General features: G+C 45.2%; 1 protein-coding gene across 1 annotated transcript in view; it reads left to right on the forward strand.

Annotated features, from left to right (window-relative positions):
* The window catches only part of LOC127579069 (deoxynucleoside triphosphate triphosphohydrolase SAMHD1-like), a 53028-nt gene that overhangs the window by 22946 nt on the left and 14958 nt on the right, over window positions 1-15124 (forward strand). The window contains exons 6-12 of the mRNA XM_052031705.1: window positions 3205-3275; window positions 4848-5021; window positions 5707-5807; window positions 8088-8196; window positions 11886-11977; window positions 12866-12981; window positions 14763-14902. Of these exons, the coding sequence (XP_051887665.1) occupies window positions 3205-3275; window positions 4848-5021; window positions 5707-5807; window positions 8088-8196; window positions 11886-11977; window positions 12866-12981; window positions 14763-14902 (803 nt within the window). The remainder of the gene's footprint in view (window positions 1-3204; window positions 3276-4847; window positions 5022-5706; window positions 5808-8087; window positions 8197-11885; window positions 11978-12865; window positions 12982-14762; window positions 14903-15124) is intronic.

Here is a 15124-nt window from a genome sequence, read left to right on the forward strand (position 1 = left end):
GTTGTCAAAATATAACAAATGGTTAACCATTAGCATTTAAAACCACCCCCCCCCCCCCACCCCACCAACACTGTCAGAATCCCCTTCTAATAAATTGTGTACAAGTCTGTCCTATGTATCTCAAAACAGCATCCAACAAGAATTCATTCAGTTGAGTCCTTGCTATTACACATTGAATTTATGCATTCCTTGCCGGTATGTATTCCCTGTGAATTGGAATGCACCAAAATAAGAGGGAATGTTAAATTTTAAATTTTTAAAAAAAATTTTATTTACAGCGTGGTAACAGGCCCTTCCGGCCCAACAAGTCCGTGCCGCCCATTTTAAACCCAAATTAACCTACCCGTATGTCTTTGGAATGTGGGAGGAAACCGGAGCACCCGGAGGAAACCCACTCAGACACGGGAGAATGTACAAACTCCTTACAGACAGCGACGGGAATCGAACCCCAATCGCTGGCGCTGTAATAGCGTCGCGCTAACCGCTATGCTACCGTGCCGCCCATTTAGCTTCACTGAGAACAGTGCACCTTTCACATTCCTATCAGTGCTGTCTAGCTTTGCCATACATTTCTACGATTCTGGGATCCCAAAACAGCTAACGAGTTGTTGCGTTCTGGAATGAGCTGCCTGAACACAGTTAAGTGGATTCATTGGGGTTTTCAGAGGAACGTTGGATGAATATTGAAAGGGGAAAGTGTTTACCTTGTTATGGGGATGGTGCAGAGGCATCACTGTCTTCAGTGCACCAGAACAGTCCTTGGCTGTCTGAAGAAAAGAGTGTTAGGAGATCAAGACTCAAGACAAGGTGCAGAGTTCATGGTCAGCAGTGATCCCTGCAGCCTGTACAGTTGAGAGGCATGGATTACACACAGCAAACATGTCAGAGCATTGGGGAGAGACCACCAATAGTGTCTTCATGAAATCCACAGGCAGGGTACGTGACTCCTTGAACGTCACCAATAGCCTGTCCTGGTCCAACCACATATACACCATGGCCAAGAAAGCTCACCAGCACCTCTACTTCCTCAGGAGACTAAAGAAATTCGGCATGTTCCCTTTGACCCTCACCAATTTTTATCGATGCACTATAGAAAGCATCCAATCAAGATGCATCACGGCTTGGTATGGCAACTGCTCTGCCTGGACCGCAAAAAACTGCAGAGAGTTGTGAGCATCAGGGAAACCAGCCTCCCCTTCATGGACTTTGTCTACACTTCTCGCTGCCTCGGTAAAGCAGCCAACATAATCAAAGACCCCACCCACCCCGGACATTCTCTCTTCTCCCATCAGGCAGAAGATACAAAAGCCTGAAAGCACGTACCACCAGGCTCAAGGACAGCTTCTATCCCATGTTATAAAACTATTATAGGTCCCCTAGTACGATAAGATGAACTCTTGACCTCACAGTCTACCTCGTCATGGCCTTGCACCTTATTGTCTGCCTGCACTACAGTTTTTCTGTAACTAACATTTTATTCTGCACTCTGTTATTGTCTTCCCTTGTACTACCTCAGTGTACTGATGTGATGAAATGATCTGTATGGATGGCATGCAAAACAAAGTTTTTCATGGTATCTCGGCACATATGACAATAATAAACCAATTTACCAAATTTAATTGTAATTTTTTTTGGTAACATTGCCATATGTAATTCGAACAACTTGCATTTATATATCACTTTTAATAAAGTGTCACAAGGAATTTCTCACGAGTGTTCTCAAACAAGATGTGTGACTGGCTTACGTGAGAGAATACTGTGGCCAAAACCCAAAAGCTTGATTTGAAGGGGTAGATTTTTAAGCAAATCTTAAGGGAGGAGAGGGAGAGGTGGAAAGCTTTGGGGAGGTGGTTGCAGAGCCAATGCCCTAGATAGCTGAAGGTACAGATGCTATGGATGAAGCATCAAAAATCAAGGTCAGAAAAGAGGCCAGAATTGGAAGAACGCAGGTTGGCAGGATCCAAGAAGCTTTATTTAATGAGGTGGTTTTTGGGGTTCTATAGAAAATACCAAAAGGTAGTTGGCCTTGTAAACAAAGGACACAGATTTGTAGGCTTGTTGGGGGAAGCAGCTAGTGTTTGGGTCAATATTGGAGAGCTCTTTCAGAGTCAGCAGAGCTGCAATAGGCTTAATGGAATTCTGATGCCATTAGACTCCTCGGGCAACACACCAAATGCTGGAGGAACTCAGCAGGTCAGGCAGCATCTACGGAGAGAAATGGACAGTCAACGTTTTGGGTGACTGAGATGAGGAGAAATTTCTTTAGCCAGAGGGTAGTAAATTTATGGGATTCCTTGCCACGTACAGCAGTGGAGGCCAGATCATTGGAGGCGTTTAAGGATGGGATAGATAGATATCTAATTAGTCAAGGTATCAAGGGATATGGGGATAAGGTTGGAAATTGGAATAGAATAGACTTTTTTCCCTCATCGAGCAGACATTCCCCCCCCCCCCCCCCCCCCCAAATTTCTCATTTCCTTTTCCCTTTTTCTTTGGAGCAGACTCGATGGGCCGAATGGCCTACTTATGCTCCCTTATCTTGTGGGTTGGGACCCTTCATCTGGACTCCTTTGGGACAGGTGGCTGGCAATTAGGATGCAATAAGTGTGTAATGGAGATGTGTCATGGGTTGATGGGAGTGTACATTCAGGGACAGGCATGTGGAGAAACTGCTAATTATAGGTGCTACTGACGTGTTGATGTGAATCACTCTCCAATTTGTGTTTCTGTGATGGGAAATTTAAAACCAGTGTGTTCTGAGACTGGGAAAAACCAAGAGCAGGAAATGGGATTGTTTTAGAACCTGAGATGAGAACTTTAAAGCAATATGTGAAATTTTTGTCGTTGGACAAGTTTTGGTAGAACAGCAAGATACAAACTTGGATCATTTGCTCTCAGTTGCTTAGTATTTATCACTGTTGGTCAAGTTGATAACTTCACAATACTTCTAAAGTCAGAATCAATAATCTTTGGTGGGCTCACTGGTGCCAGTTTTGGCTCAGTTGGTTCTAATCTCGCCTTGAGGCAGAATGTTACAGGTCCAAATCCTGTTTCTTGAGACAATGATCTGGACTGGCATTCCTGGGCACTGCTGAGGGTGCACTGTGCCCTTGGAGGTGATGTCTTGTTGATGAGATTTTAAGCTGGAGCCCTTCTGCTCACTAGAGTGCCTTCCCACCTTAATGCTGATGTTTTGTTTCCCAGGTCACGGGCCATTTTCGCACATGTTTGATGGAAAATTTATCCCTTTGACGCGGAAAGGATTGAAATGGAAGGTAATGCTCTCCGTAGTCTCTGAGTAAAGGGGTGTGTTACAAGAGGTGAGGCAGTGGGCTGGGTGTCAGGGTCCCATTAACAGGGGCGGTGTCTTTGAGGAAGTTCAGTCAGTGTGAGACTGAAGATTTCCAGAAAACATGTCACAATGACGTTTCTGCCACTTCTGGGTTTGGTATCTGTTTCATTTCCTTTCGCCATTGATATATCAAAGTGTCCCATGTGCTTCTTGCAAGCATTCTGAGTAAGTAGTCTCAACCCAGTTTCCAGTAAGCATGGGTCAGTACCATTGAACTTGTGCCATGTAGAAGAGACTAAGACCATGAGATATAGGAGCAGAATTAGGCCATTCAGCCCATTAAGTCTGCTCCGCCATTGAGTCAGAATGTTACAAGTCCAGGTCCCGTTTCTTGAGACGACAATCTGGACTGACATTCCCTTGCACTGCTGAACATGCACTGCTCTGTTTTCTCAACCCCATTCTCCCGTCTTCTCCCCGTAACCCTTAACCCCCTTGCCAATCAAGAACCTGCCAATCCCTGCCTTAAATACACCCAGTGACTTGGCCTCCCCAGCCCTCCGTGGCAATGAATTCCACAGGTTCATCAACCTCTGGCGGAAGAAATTCCTCCTCACCTCAGTTCTAAAGGGACATCCTTTTAGATTAAAAGTGCCCTCAGATCCTAGACTCTGCTACTAGTGGAAATATCCTCTCCACGTCCACTCTATCCAGGCCTTTCAGTGGGGTTCAGAATGGTAGCACGAAGGCTGGGTAACAGGGCAAGTAAACCTCAGGTCGAATCCCACTACAATAGTGGGAGAATTTTAAAGGGATTGGATAAGTAAATATGGAATAAAAAGCCAGTGTTAGTCATGGTGACCAACATCTGGCCCATTAATGTCTCTGGAGCTGCAGTGATGTGGTTCTCTGTCACCTGCCCTCTGGAAGGGTTAGCCTTGCATGTGCCAGTCCTCAAAGCTGGTCTTTGCTAGATGGAGAGCAGTGGTTGTTGGTAGTGGCTCACTGTCACCTCCCCAGGGCAGTAAGAAATGGATAATAAAGGCAGGTGGTACTCCCATCTATGAGAAAATGAAGCCAAATGTACATCCATCTCGGACACAAACTCACAGGTTGGAAGCAGGAAAATCTCTTGCAGGTTTGGTACAAATGCACTGCTTACATTCTACTGAGCAGCTCTCTTGATCTTACAGATACTTCCAGTACCAGGTACTGACCTTTGTCAATCTCTTCTCATAGTCCCTGTAAATGGTATTGCTGAAGTTGACTTTCACAGGGTGCAGATGAGAAACGTGGAAGGTGTTCCACAATGTCTCCCTTCATCAGCATGCTACTCCTTCGAATAGGTTGAACCAAGCAAAGGAAAGCCAATATTTGAACGTTATCCAAGGGCTTCAGATAAGCCTAGTTAGCTGAGAATCTACAGTCCTTTTCATCTGAAATTGGGGATAGGGTGTAAAATAAACCTTTGTTTATTTTAAGCTGTTAATTTTATTAGCTATTTATTGGCATAGAATGATGACTCACTCCCTTCTCTGATTTGTTATTGGTGCAGCACGAGGATGCTTCATTAACCATGTTCGAGCACTTGATCTCCTCCAATACGTTGGAAAGGGTGCTGCAGAGCTATGGCCTGGTGTTGCCAGAAGACTTGGAGTTTATAAAGGAGCAGATCCGAGGTCCAGCAACATGGAGTCATGGAGAGGGTGACCCTCCTAAGGCCTCGGTGGTAAGTGACACCGTTGAACCAAGGAACAGGGAGAGAGGGACTGGCTGTACAATCAGGTAATTACATTGACTTTCTGATTGGCTTGGGAAGGTGGTTCACCAAGCGGTCAGACGCGTCAGGTGACCAAATGGGGCAGTACAGCCAGAGTGGCAGCAGGTTGGTGATGCCATAGTGTCATCCTGTCACATAGAAACAGGCTCTTCGGCCTGTTGTGTCCATACTGACCATCATGTAACCATCTACGTTAATCCCTGTTAGCTGAAGATCTATAGCCTTCTAGGTCTTATCAATTCAGATGCTTCTTAAATGTAGCGAGAGTACCTGCCTCTACCTCAGGCAGTGTGCTCCAGATTGCAACCACTCTGGGTGAAGAAATTCTTCCTCAGATCCCACCCAAACCTTTTACTCCTCACCTAAAACCTAGTCTGGTCTTATACACATTCGCCATGGGGAAAAGTTCCTTGCTAGCTGCCCTACTGGTGTTGGGAGATGGAGAGGAGTTGGGATCTGTTGGGCTGGGTGCTGCATCTCATCCTGGCCCGGCCCGGCACGGTATGGTTAGCCCACTGATGTCGCACTCTGTCTGTGTCACGTGGAGGCGATGAGGGAGAGCCTGAGAGGTGGATCCGTCTTCACTCTCCTGTGTGCTGCTTTTATCACTAACTCTGCTATCTTGTCTCTCCAGTGGCCGTACAAAGGCCGTCCTCAGAAGAAAGGCTTTCTGTATGAAATCGTTGCCAACAAGCGAACTGGGATCGATGTCGATAAGTGGGATTACTTAGCCAGGTAAGCCTCCGTGGTCTTGATCAACTGGTGATGAGTGTTCCATCATCTATGACTTCTCTCAGTGGGAGCTCATCTGGGACATGGGGAAAGTTAATTGAAATCAAACTTGACTGTGCTGGGCGTGCTTTATGTTTGAACACCAAACCCAGAACCTTGTGATCTCATTTGCTCCCTTCTGCTCCTGAAGGTACCAATGCTTGTTGGGGTGTGGCTCTGTTGAAACTGAGTGGACTCCAGTGTCCCTCATTAGCATGGTCCTACGTGTGAATATTGGCAGGTTATTCGAGCTCAGCTTGATGTTGAACTCATTGGCTGTGTGTTTATAAACATTCCCGAGGGTCAGAAAGGGACATACTTGCCTTGATTAGAACTAGTGACCCAGTTCTATAACTTTAACCTTCCGGTCTTTACACAAGGCAGTTTTGATAATAATACCAGAGTGTTAGGAGTTTATGAGTTCTGAGTTTGAGAATTATGAATACAGACTGTTAGGGGTTTATGAGAGTTATGAATACAAGTTGCAAAAACTTGGTTTGTATCCCCTAATGTTTAAAAGGTCAAGGGGTGATCAGCTGAAGGTGCTCAGGTTGATAAGGAGAGTTGATGCAGAAACACTATTCCTTCCGGTCTTTCAGAAAACTATACATGTGAGATCACCGCACAGACCCTCAAGCCTGCCTCAATATTCACTAGGATCTCCTGTCTTAACTCCATCTGCCTGCTGTGTTTCCAAGACTTTTTTTATATCTTGGTTTAGGAAAATATTTGTTGAATTTAAAGTGATGATTTAATCTGACGTGTTTACCTCTATGGAGAGAGTTGCACTCCCAGGGTGAAGAGTCATTTCCCAGCTTCTGTCTTGAATGCCTCTGGATTGAAGCTTGTATCTTCCCTGGCTCAGGAGATTCCCACTAGAGGAAGCTTTTCCTTATTGCTTCCCCTTAAAGTCCAGGCATCCCGATCAGATCACCCCTTCAGTCTTGGGTATTGCGGGGGATGAAGTCCCAACCTGTATAATTCATCTTTCTATTCATGGAGTCCAGATGTCCTCTGTTAATCTTCACAGAGCTCCCTTATGCTTTGATGTTTACGTGGTCCTCCATGTGTAGCCTAACCAGGGTTTGTGTTGTTAAAGCAAAAGTGCCTGTCCTGTCCTTTATACCCTATCCCTTCCCACCACCCCACACCCCCCCATTTAGAAATCCAATGTTTATTTAGCTTTATTGATTCTATTGTTTAGGATCTATGTGCATGAATTTTATTTTTTTCTGGAGGTAACTGTTCCTATATTAAAAAAATTACTCGGATTTATCCTTTTTGATTAAATTGGTGACCTTCTACTCAATGCCATGGTTTTGCCCACTCAATCCAGCAGTTTTATTTTATGCTACCATCTATGCTAATTAATTTACCACCTATTTTTTTCTGAGCTAAACAAAGCAGAGTGGCTCTCTTGCCTTATGTGAATTATCAATGAAGGTTAATGTCCCATGAAGGAACCCTCCACTGTAAACTTCATTCCATTTCGGGGACACATCCATTAACCCCACTCTCTGTGTTATATCGTCAGGATGTAATCTCATAATCAGGTTAGTAATTTGCTGTCAATTCCAAGAACTTTAACCTTTTAAATGAAAATGTATCAAATGCGTCCAGAATTTGCCATGAACAACATCCATGAACATTCCCGGATTACCGCTGTGGTGATTTCCTCAATAAACTTCATCTAGGTTGCTTTAGAGGTGATCTTTGATTACAAATCTGCATTGGTGCCTTGTTAGTTCACATTTCAGGATCAAACATCAGAAGAACATTTCAATTGCTCCTCTGCTGTAGTGACTACCTGCACTTGTGCTCTCTCAAGTACCTTGTGTGGGCTCCCTGTACATGTGTCTGTTACCCCTCCCCTCTCACTCACACACTACCCACCCCCCATCCCCTCGAGCCTGCTCTCACATCATGCACCCACTCCTCTCTCTCGCTCTTGACTTTTCCTGAACAATGGCACTACTTTGACAGTTTTTCCAATCTAAAGTGAGAACTCCTGAATTAATTTATCCAGAACAGGAGGCTGTAATGAAATTAACCTTCCGCTGTTTGGAAGTGAAATTAAGAAGTAGCTTTTTTCCTCACTGGGGACTTTAAAACATTGAGATGTGAGTGCATTGACTGATCTGAACAGTGGGTCACTGTTCGTGTGAATATTCATCAGAACATGTGGCTGCTTGAACCCTGATGTAGTGGATGCTGCCATTGATGCGTCTTGTCTTGCCTCTGAAGGGACTGTCACCACTTGGGAATCCGGAACAACTTCGACTTTGAACGCTTCCTCAAGTTTGCTCGAGTCTGTGAAGTTGGCAAAATGAAGGTCATATGCACTCGGGATAAGGTGATGAACTCTGTGAGATGCAGAGGAGTCTCTTGAGTTTGTTTTGAAAATTGATAAATTGGTTTATTATTGTCACATGTACTGAGGTACAGTGAAAAGCCTTGTTTTACATGCCATTCATACAAATCGTTTCATTACGGCAGTGCATTGAGGTAGTACAAGGGAAAATAATAACAGAACACGGAATAAAGTGTTACAGTTACAGAGAAAGTGCAGTGCAGGCAGACAATAAGGCGCAAGGCTATAACGAGGTAGATTGCGAGGTCAAGAGTCGACCTTATCGTACTAGGAAACTGTTCAGTAGTCTTATAACAGCGGGATAGAAACTGTACTTGAGCCTGGTGGTACGTGCTTTCAGGCTTTTGTGTCTTCTGCCCAATGGGAGGGGGGAGAAGAGAGAATGTCCGGGGTGGGTGGGGTCTTTGATTATGTTGGCTGCTTTCCCGAGGCGGCAAGAAGTATAGGCAGAGTCCATGGAGGGGAGGCTGGTTTCTGTGATCTGCTGAGCTGTGTCCACAACTCTCTGCAGTTTCTTGAAGTCACAGGCAGATCAGTTGCCATACCAAGCCATGATGCATCCAGATAGGATGCTTTCTATCGTGCATTGATAAAAATCGGTGAGTGTTAAAGGGGCCATGCCAAATTTCGTTAGCCTCCTGAAGAAGTAGAGGTGCTGGTGAGCTTTCTTGGCTGTGGTGTCAATGTGATTGGACCAGGACAGGTTTTTGGTGATGTTCACTCCTAGGAACTTGAAGCTCTCAACCCTCTTGACCTCAGCACCATTGATGTAGAGAGGTGCATGTATTCCGCCCCCCTTCCAGAAGTCAGTGACCAGCTCTTCTGTTCTGCTGTCGCTGAGGGAAAGGTTGTTGTCATGACACCATGTCACTAAGCTCTCTATCTCCTTCCTGAACTGCGACTCTTTGTTATTTGAGTTGAAAGCCTTGGCTCAGGAAGCCCGAAGCCTATTGGAACAGTTTAAAAGATATTTGGACAGGTTCATGGATAAGAAATGTTCAAGGGATATGGACCAAATGCAGGCAAGTGGGACTAGCTCAGGGAGACACCTTGGTCAGCATGGACCATTTGGGCTGAAGGGCTTATAACACAGCATTCTGGTGAAATCAGGGAACTTAGCACAGCAGCTATCAGCTTCTTCTCTCCCCCTGTATCTGCTCTTGCAAAACACTTTGTAGGTGAAGACCATAATGAACACAAGCAGTAGAAGCAATTGTGGCTCAGAAAAGGTACTTGATACCTTACTGTATGAAGATCTGTACAGCCATGGGAAAGATGTCATCAATCTGCACTGATGCCGGTATCCCTAAACACACCAGGTTCCATTCACCACCTCCCCTATGCTCACCAACCTACACTGGCTCCAGGTTAAGAAATGCTTCACTTTATAAAATTCACATCCTCTTCTACAGTTTCCTCCACAGCCTTTCCTCTCCCCATATCCGTAATCTCCTTCCGCACCCCATAATTCTGACCAGATGAGCGTTCCTAATTTCCCAGTGGGCGGTGCAGCAGTTAGTGTCGCTGCCTCACAGCTCCAGTGACCTGGGTTCGATCCTCTGCTACTGTCTGTGTGGAGTTTGCACTCTCCCTGTGATCACGTGGATTTCTGACGGGTTCTGTCCCACATCCCAAAGGTGTGCTGGTAGGTTAATTGGTTACTGTAAATTGTCCTTGCTGTACGGGTGAGAAGAGAACAAAAAGGGGTGTTAGTAGGTGTGTGAAAGAAGGTAAATTGCAGTGGTACAGGAGGAAAGGGAAGAGAAATGGGACTGACAGGATTGTTCTGGGAGCCAGCATGGGCCTAAGGGCTGAATGGCCTCCTGTGCTGTAATAAGTAAATTTTATAGGCTCCAACATTGGTGACCAGGCCCTAAGCTCTGGAATTCCGTCTCTGACTCTCTCTCTTCTGCCACACTTCACTTAATCCATTTGTGACTTTAGTAAGACTTCTTTAAAACACCTTGAATTCTTTTATTATGTTGAAGTGAAGTTGTTGATGTTGCATTTATTTTAATTATGTGGAGTCCATGCATTGGTGGTAAGGCTAACCTGGGAGAGTAATGGTGAGCTTGCTTCTTGACTCATTGCTGTCTCTTGCATTAGAGGATGCAACCAGTGTCCTATATCCGGTCATACCTAATAACAGAAAATGTCGGAAACATAAGCAGGTCGAGCAACATCTGAGGAAAGAGAAACAGGGTTAACGTTTCCGATTGAAGACCTTTCATCACAACTTAAAAGTAATTTGTTTTCCACCTTTCCCAGTTCTGGTTAGCTCAACGCTATTACTGCGTCAGCGACCGGGGTCCAATTCCGGCTGCTGCCTACAAGGAGTTTGTACGTTCTCCCTGTGTCTGCGTGGGTTTCCTCCGGGTGCTCCGGTTTCCTCCCACATTCCAAAGACGTACGGGTTGGGAAGTTGTGGGCATGCTACGTTGGCGCCAGAAGCGTGGCAACACTTGCGGGCTGCCCCCCCAGAACACTACGCAAAAGATGCATTTCACTTGTTAGTCACACATGACTAATAAAGATATCTTTAAAATCTTTAATGAAGAGTTTTCGATCTCAAGCATTAACTCTGTTTCTCACTCCACAGGTGCTGCCTGACCTGCTGAGTGTTTCCAGCACTTCCTGTTTTTATTTCAGATTTCCAGTGTCTGCAGTTTTTGGATTTTCATTTCTTGGGTCTAGTCACTTGTCAGCGAAAGCTTGTTTTGTGAAGCTGTTGATAAGCTAACATCACAGTGTCCAAGCTAAGTGAATTGGCTGCACATCCCAGTGAACCTTGTGCTGTTTGGCTGCGGGTATTGACCAAGTTTTATAACTCCAAACTATTAGCTGAATTAACTTGCTTCTGTGAATGTATTATCCTGACTGGAAATTCCAGTCTTCCAGGACTGTTGTACCTGCGCCTTATTGTGCATGGTTGATAGTGTGTTTTACTGTGAAGAGCACTGGGATGTTTTCATGTATATAATGACTCACCTTAACACATTGCCCTTGCCACATGTCTAGCTTCAGTTAACAGGAATGAGTTAGTGTTGGGCATCAGAATGATCATCTGATTCCAGAGAAGTCATAGAGCAACACAATACGGTTACAGGCCCTTCGGCCCAACGAGTCCATGCCGACCAACGAACTTAAAGAATTCCCATGGTCTAGGTTCCGATCCACCAGTGGAAGATTGGCCGCATTTGTAACTCAACAGGAGGGCCTAACGACAAATTCAGAGGTTCACGGATTGGGAAGGGACTGGGGGAAACTCTGTCAGAACTTGCTGATCTCCTAGAAATTATGCAATTATAAAAAAGGGATAGAAAAGTTGAACTAGGAAAATGGAATTGAATTGTGAGAGGGGGCCACAAATTGAAAGAGGTGAAGGGGTTGTTTAAGACTGGATGTTGGTCAGTACACAGGGATTCCTCTTTGGAGGTGAAAATCCTGGCATGAATAAGTTGATGTGATGGGCAGAGATACTGGCGTCAGTCTGATGAACGAACTGGCATCCACTAAGTCATTGTCTTGTGATCAGCAAGTAACTCGCATGTTGTTATTCTTAATTGCCCGCAGTGTTAGACTGACAGAATCACTCGCTGCTGGGATCTGTTCCTGACGCACACAGTGTGATGCAGGAGAAGTGACCTTTTGTTTTCCATCTTCCCCTACAGGAGGTTGGTGACCTGTACAACATGTTCCACACACGCAACACCTTGCATCGCAGGGCCTATCAACACAGAGTGGGCAACATCGTTGGCTGTATGTGAGTATTCTTGTAGTGTGGCTGCACCTCTGTTGAGGTGGGCACCTCACTGCCCACCAAGCCCCCACCCCAAGCCTCAAAGGTTGTTGTTTCCTGAACACATTGGCTTGTCTGAACTATGTCCTAAGGTGCCATGAACCGATGGATCAGCCTTTGGCAACGAATTGGCGATTGGCTCTTGGACAGGTAATTCAGTCTTTCCCTTCTGTTGTCACAGCCCTGACAAGAACACAGGAGGGTTTCAGTTGTGAGGTTCTGGACAACACACCATTGGGAGGACATGACTGCTTTGGAGAGGGTGTGGAGGAGATTCACCAGGACGTTGTCTAGGATGGAGCATTCCAGTTATGAGGAGAAACTGGATAAGCCTGGATTTGCTTTTCTTGGAGTGGATGAAGCTGAGGGGGGACCTTTCAGAGCCATACAAAATTATGAGGGGCATAAAATTTCCGCTATAACAGAAGTGTCTGAAAACCAGAGGGCACAGTTCAGGGACAGTGGGGAGAGATTTAGATGGAATCTGAGGAGGAAATTTTTTTCACCCAGAGGGTGGTTGGAGTCTGGAACACACGGAGGTTTGTGCTGTCACACTTAAGAAATATCAGGACAAATACTTAAATCGCCGCGGTATAGAAGGCTGTGGACCAAATGCTATAAGTCGGATTTGTACATACGGGTACTTGGTGGTTGACGTGGTCGTTATTCCTCTTTTGCACTATTAATTTATTTTTGTAACTCATAGTCATTTTTATATCTTTGTCTTGCACCGTACTGCTGCCACAAAACAACACATTTCATGACATAATAAACATGATTCTGATTCTGAAGGGCCTGTTTCTGTGTTGTAAACCTTTATGAATCCATCTATGATTCTGTTTAATCCATCAGGATCACAGAGGCGATGGTGCTGGCAGATCCGCACATCCGGATCAGCGGTGCGGGTGGGAAGCTGTATACCATGTCAACGGCCATCGATGACATGGAGGCTTACACCAAGCTCACAGGTGAGCACCCCATGTTTGAGTTAAATTTACTCTTCAAACCCTGGAGAAACACTGCACAGGAGGAGGCCACTCAGACCAGTGTAACCGTGCTACTTGTCTGTAAGGGCACACCCATCAATCCCACTGCCCTGGTCTTTTCTTGTTGCCTTTCAACTTTGTTTGTTTGTGTAGCATTTAGCGTAACACTATTACAGCACCAGCAGCCCAGGTTCAATTCCAGCTGCTGTCTGTAAGGAGTTTGTACGTTCTCCCCGTGACTGCGTGGGTTTCCTCCGGGTACTCCGGTTTCCTCCCACGTTCCAAAGACGTATGGGTTAGGAAGCTGTGGGCGTGCTATGTTGGCACCAGAAGTGTGGCGACACTTGCGGGCTGCCCCCCAGAACACTCTACGCAAAAGATGCATTTCACTGTGTGTTTCGATGTACATGTGACGAATAAAGAGATCTCATTTCATTTATAGATCCAAGTGCCTTTTAGAAGTTTTTATTGAATCTGCTTCCCCCATCCTTTCCAGCCACTCACCACTACAGCCCACTGCGCTTTGTGAAAAGAAATTCCTTTCATCATTGTCTGAGTGCTTCTGCAAGTGGAGTCATTACTGCAGAGATGGGGGCTTCTTGACCCATCGAGTCTGAGGTGACTCTCTGTGGAACCGTCCAATCAGTCCCTTACCCCGGCGCCCCACAAATTGCTTTCCCTCAATTGCCAATCCAATTCCCTTTTGAAAATCCTGATTGGCTCTTTCCATCACCCTAACTGGCATCGAGTTGCATATCAACACTGCTATAATGTTTGAAGGTTATAACTATCTTCAATCTGTGCTTACTGACACTTCTGCCAATGGGAGCCATTTCTCCCCAAGTAATTATATTAAAATAATCTTGAACATTACATTAAAGTTCCCCTGAGCAACTGTTGCAAGGAGAAAAATTGCAGCTCTTTCAGTGTCATCCCTGGAAATATTCTAATAATATAACTCTTCGAGGATTGTTGCCAGTCGGTAATTGCTTTATGATTGTCACATGTACCGAGATGCAGTGAAAAACTGTTTTGCATGCCACCCTTGCAGATCATTCCAAAACATAAGTACCTTGAGGTAGGACCAAGAGAAAGGCAATAAAAGGATGCAGAAGATAGGGTTAGTTACCGTGAAAGTGAAGTGCAGGTAGACAATAAGTGCACTCCTAATGAGTGAAGTGTAGAATTTGCCAGCTGAAGACTGATCCATGATTCATCAAGTCTAAGAACAATTCCTTTGCTATTCTTTCTGCTGCATTGATTTCTGGGGCAAGCGATCCTTCAGGGAAAGTTGGTTATGGCAAATCGGAGTGACATCCCAAAACTTTGGAGGGAGGCAGAAAGCGTAGTGTTTTGTTGTTGCCTGCCAACGGTTGAATCATAGAATCATAGAATAGTACAGCACAATACAGGCCCTTTGTTCCACAATGTTGTGCCGACCTTCAAACCTCGCCTAAGACTATTTAACCCCTTCCTCCAACATATCCCTCTATTTTAAATTCCTCCATATGCTTATATAGTAACCTCTTGAATCTGACCAATGTACCTGCCTCCACCACCCCCCCAGGCAGTGCCTTTGACGCCCCAACCACCCTCTGGGTAAAAACCTCCCTCTGATATCTCCCTTGAACTTCCCACCCATTACTTTAAAGCCATGCCCTCTTGTATTGAGTTGCATTACGAGGAAGATTGGTGTGTTTTTTGTGTAGATGTACACGTCTACTGTCTTTTTTTCTCGTTGAACTTGGACTTTGTTTTTCCAGACAGTATCTTTGAACAGATCCTGCATTCCTCTGAGCCTGAGCTGAGGGAGGCACGGGACATTCTGAACAACATCATTTGCCGCAGGCTGTACAAATGGATTGGGCAGACGCAGCCTGCGGCAGAGACAATCATTCAGCAGGTAAGTATTACACAGGTTGGTAGTGCAACTGCGGACATGTGGGTCATTTACCCAGCGTCTGTGCACTGTTTTATACCCCGCACAAATTATGAAAGGCATAGATAGTTGTAGGGTCCCCTACCCTTTATCCCAGGGTAGGGGACCCTACAACTAGAGGACATGGATTTAAGGTGAGGGAAAAGATTTAAAGGGGAAATGAGGGGCAGGTTTTTGTGTACTCTC

The sequence above is a fragment of the Pristis pectinata genome, chromosome 16 (genome assembly GCF_009764475.1).
Source record: "Pristis pectinata isolate sPriPec2 chromosome 16, sPriPec2.1.pri, whole genome shotgun sequence".
Taxonomy (NCBI): Eukaryota; Metazoa; Chordata; class Chondrichthyes; order Rhinopristiformes; family Pristidae; genus Pristis; species Pristis pectinata.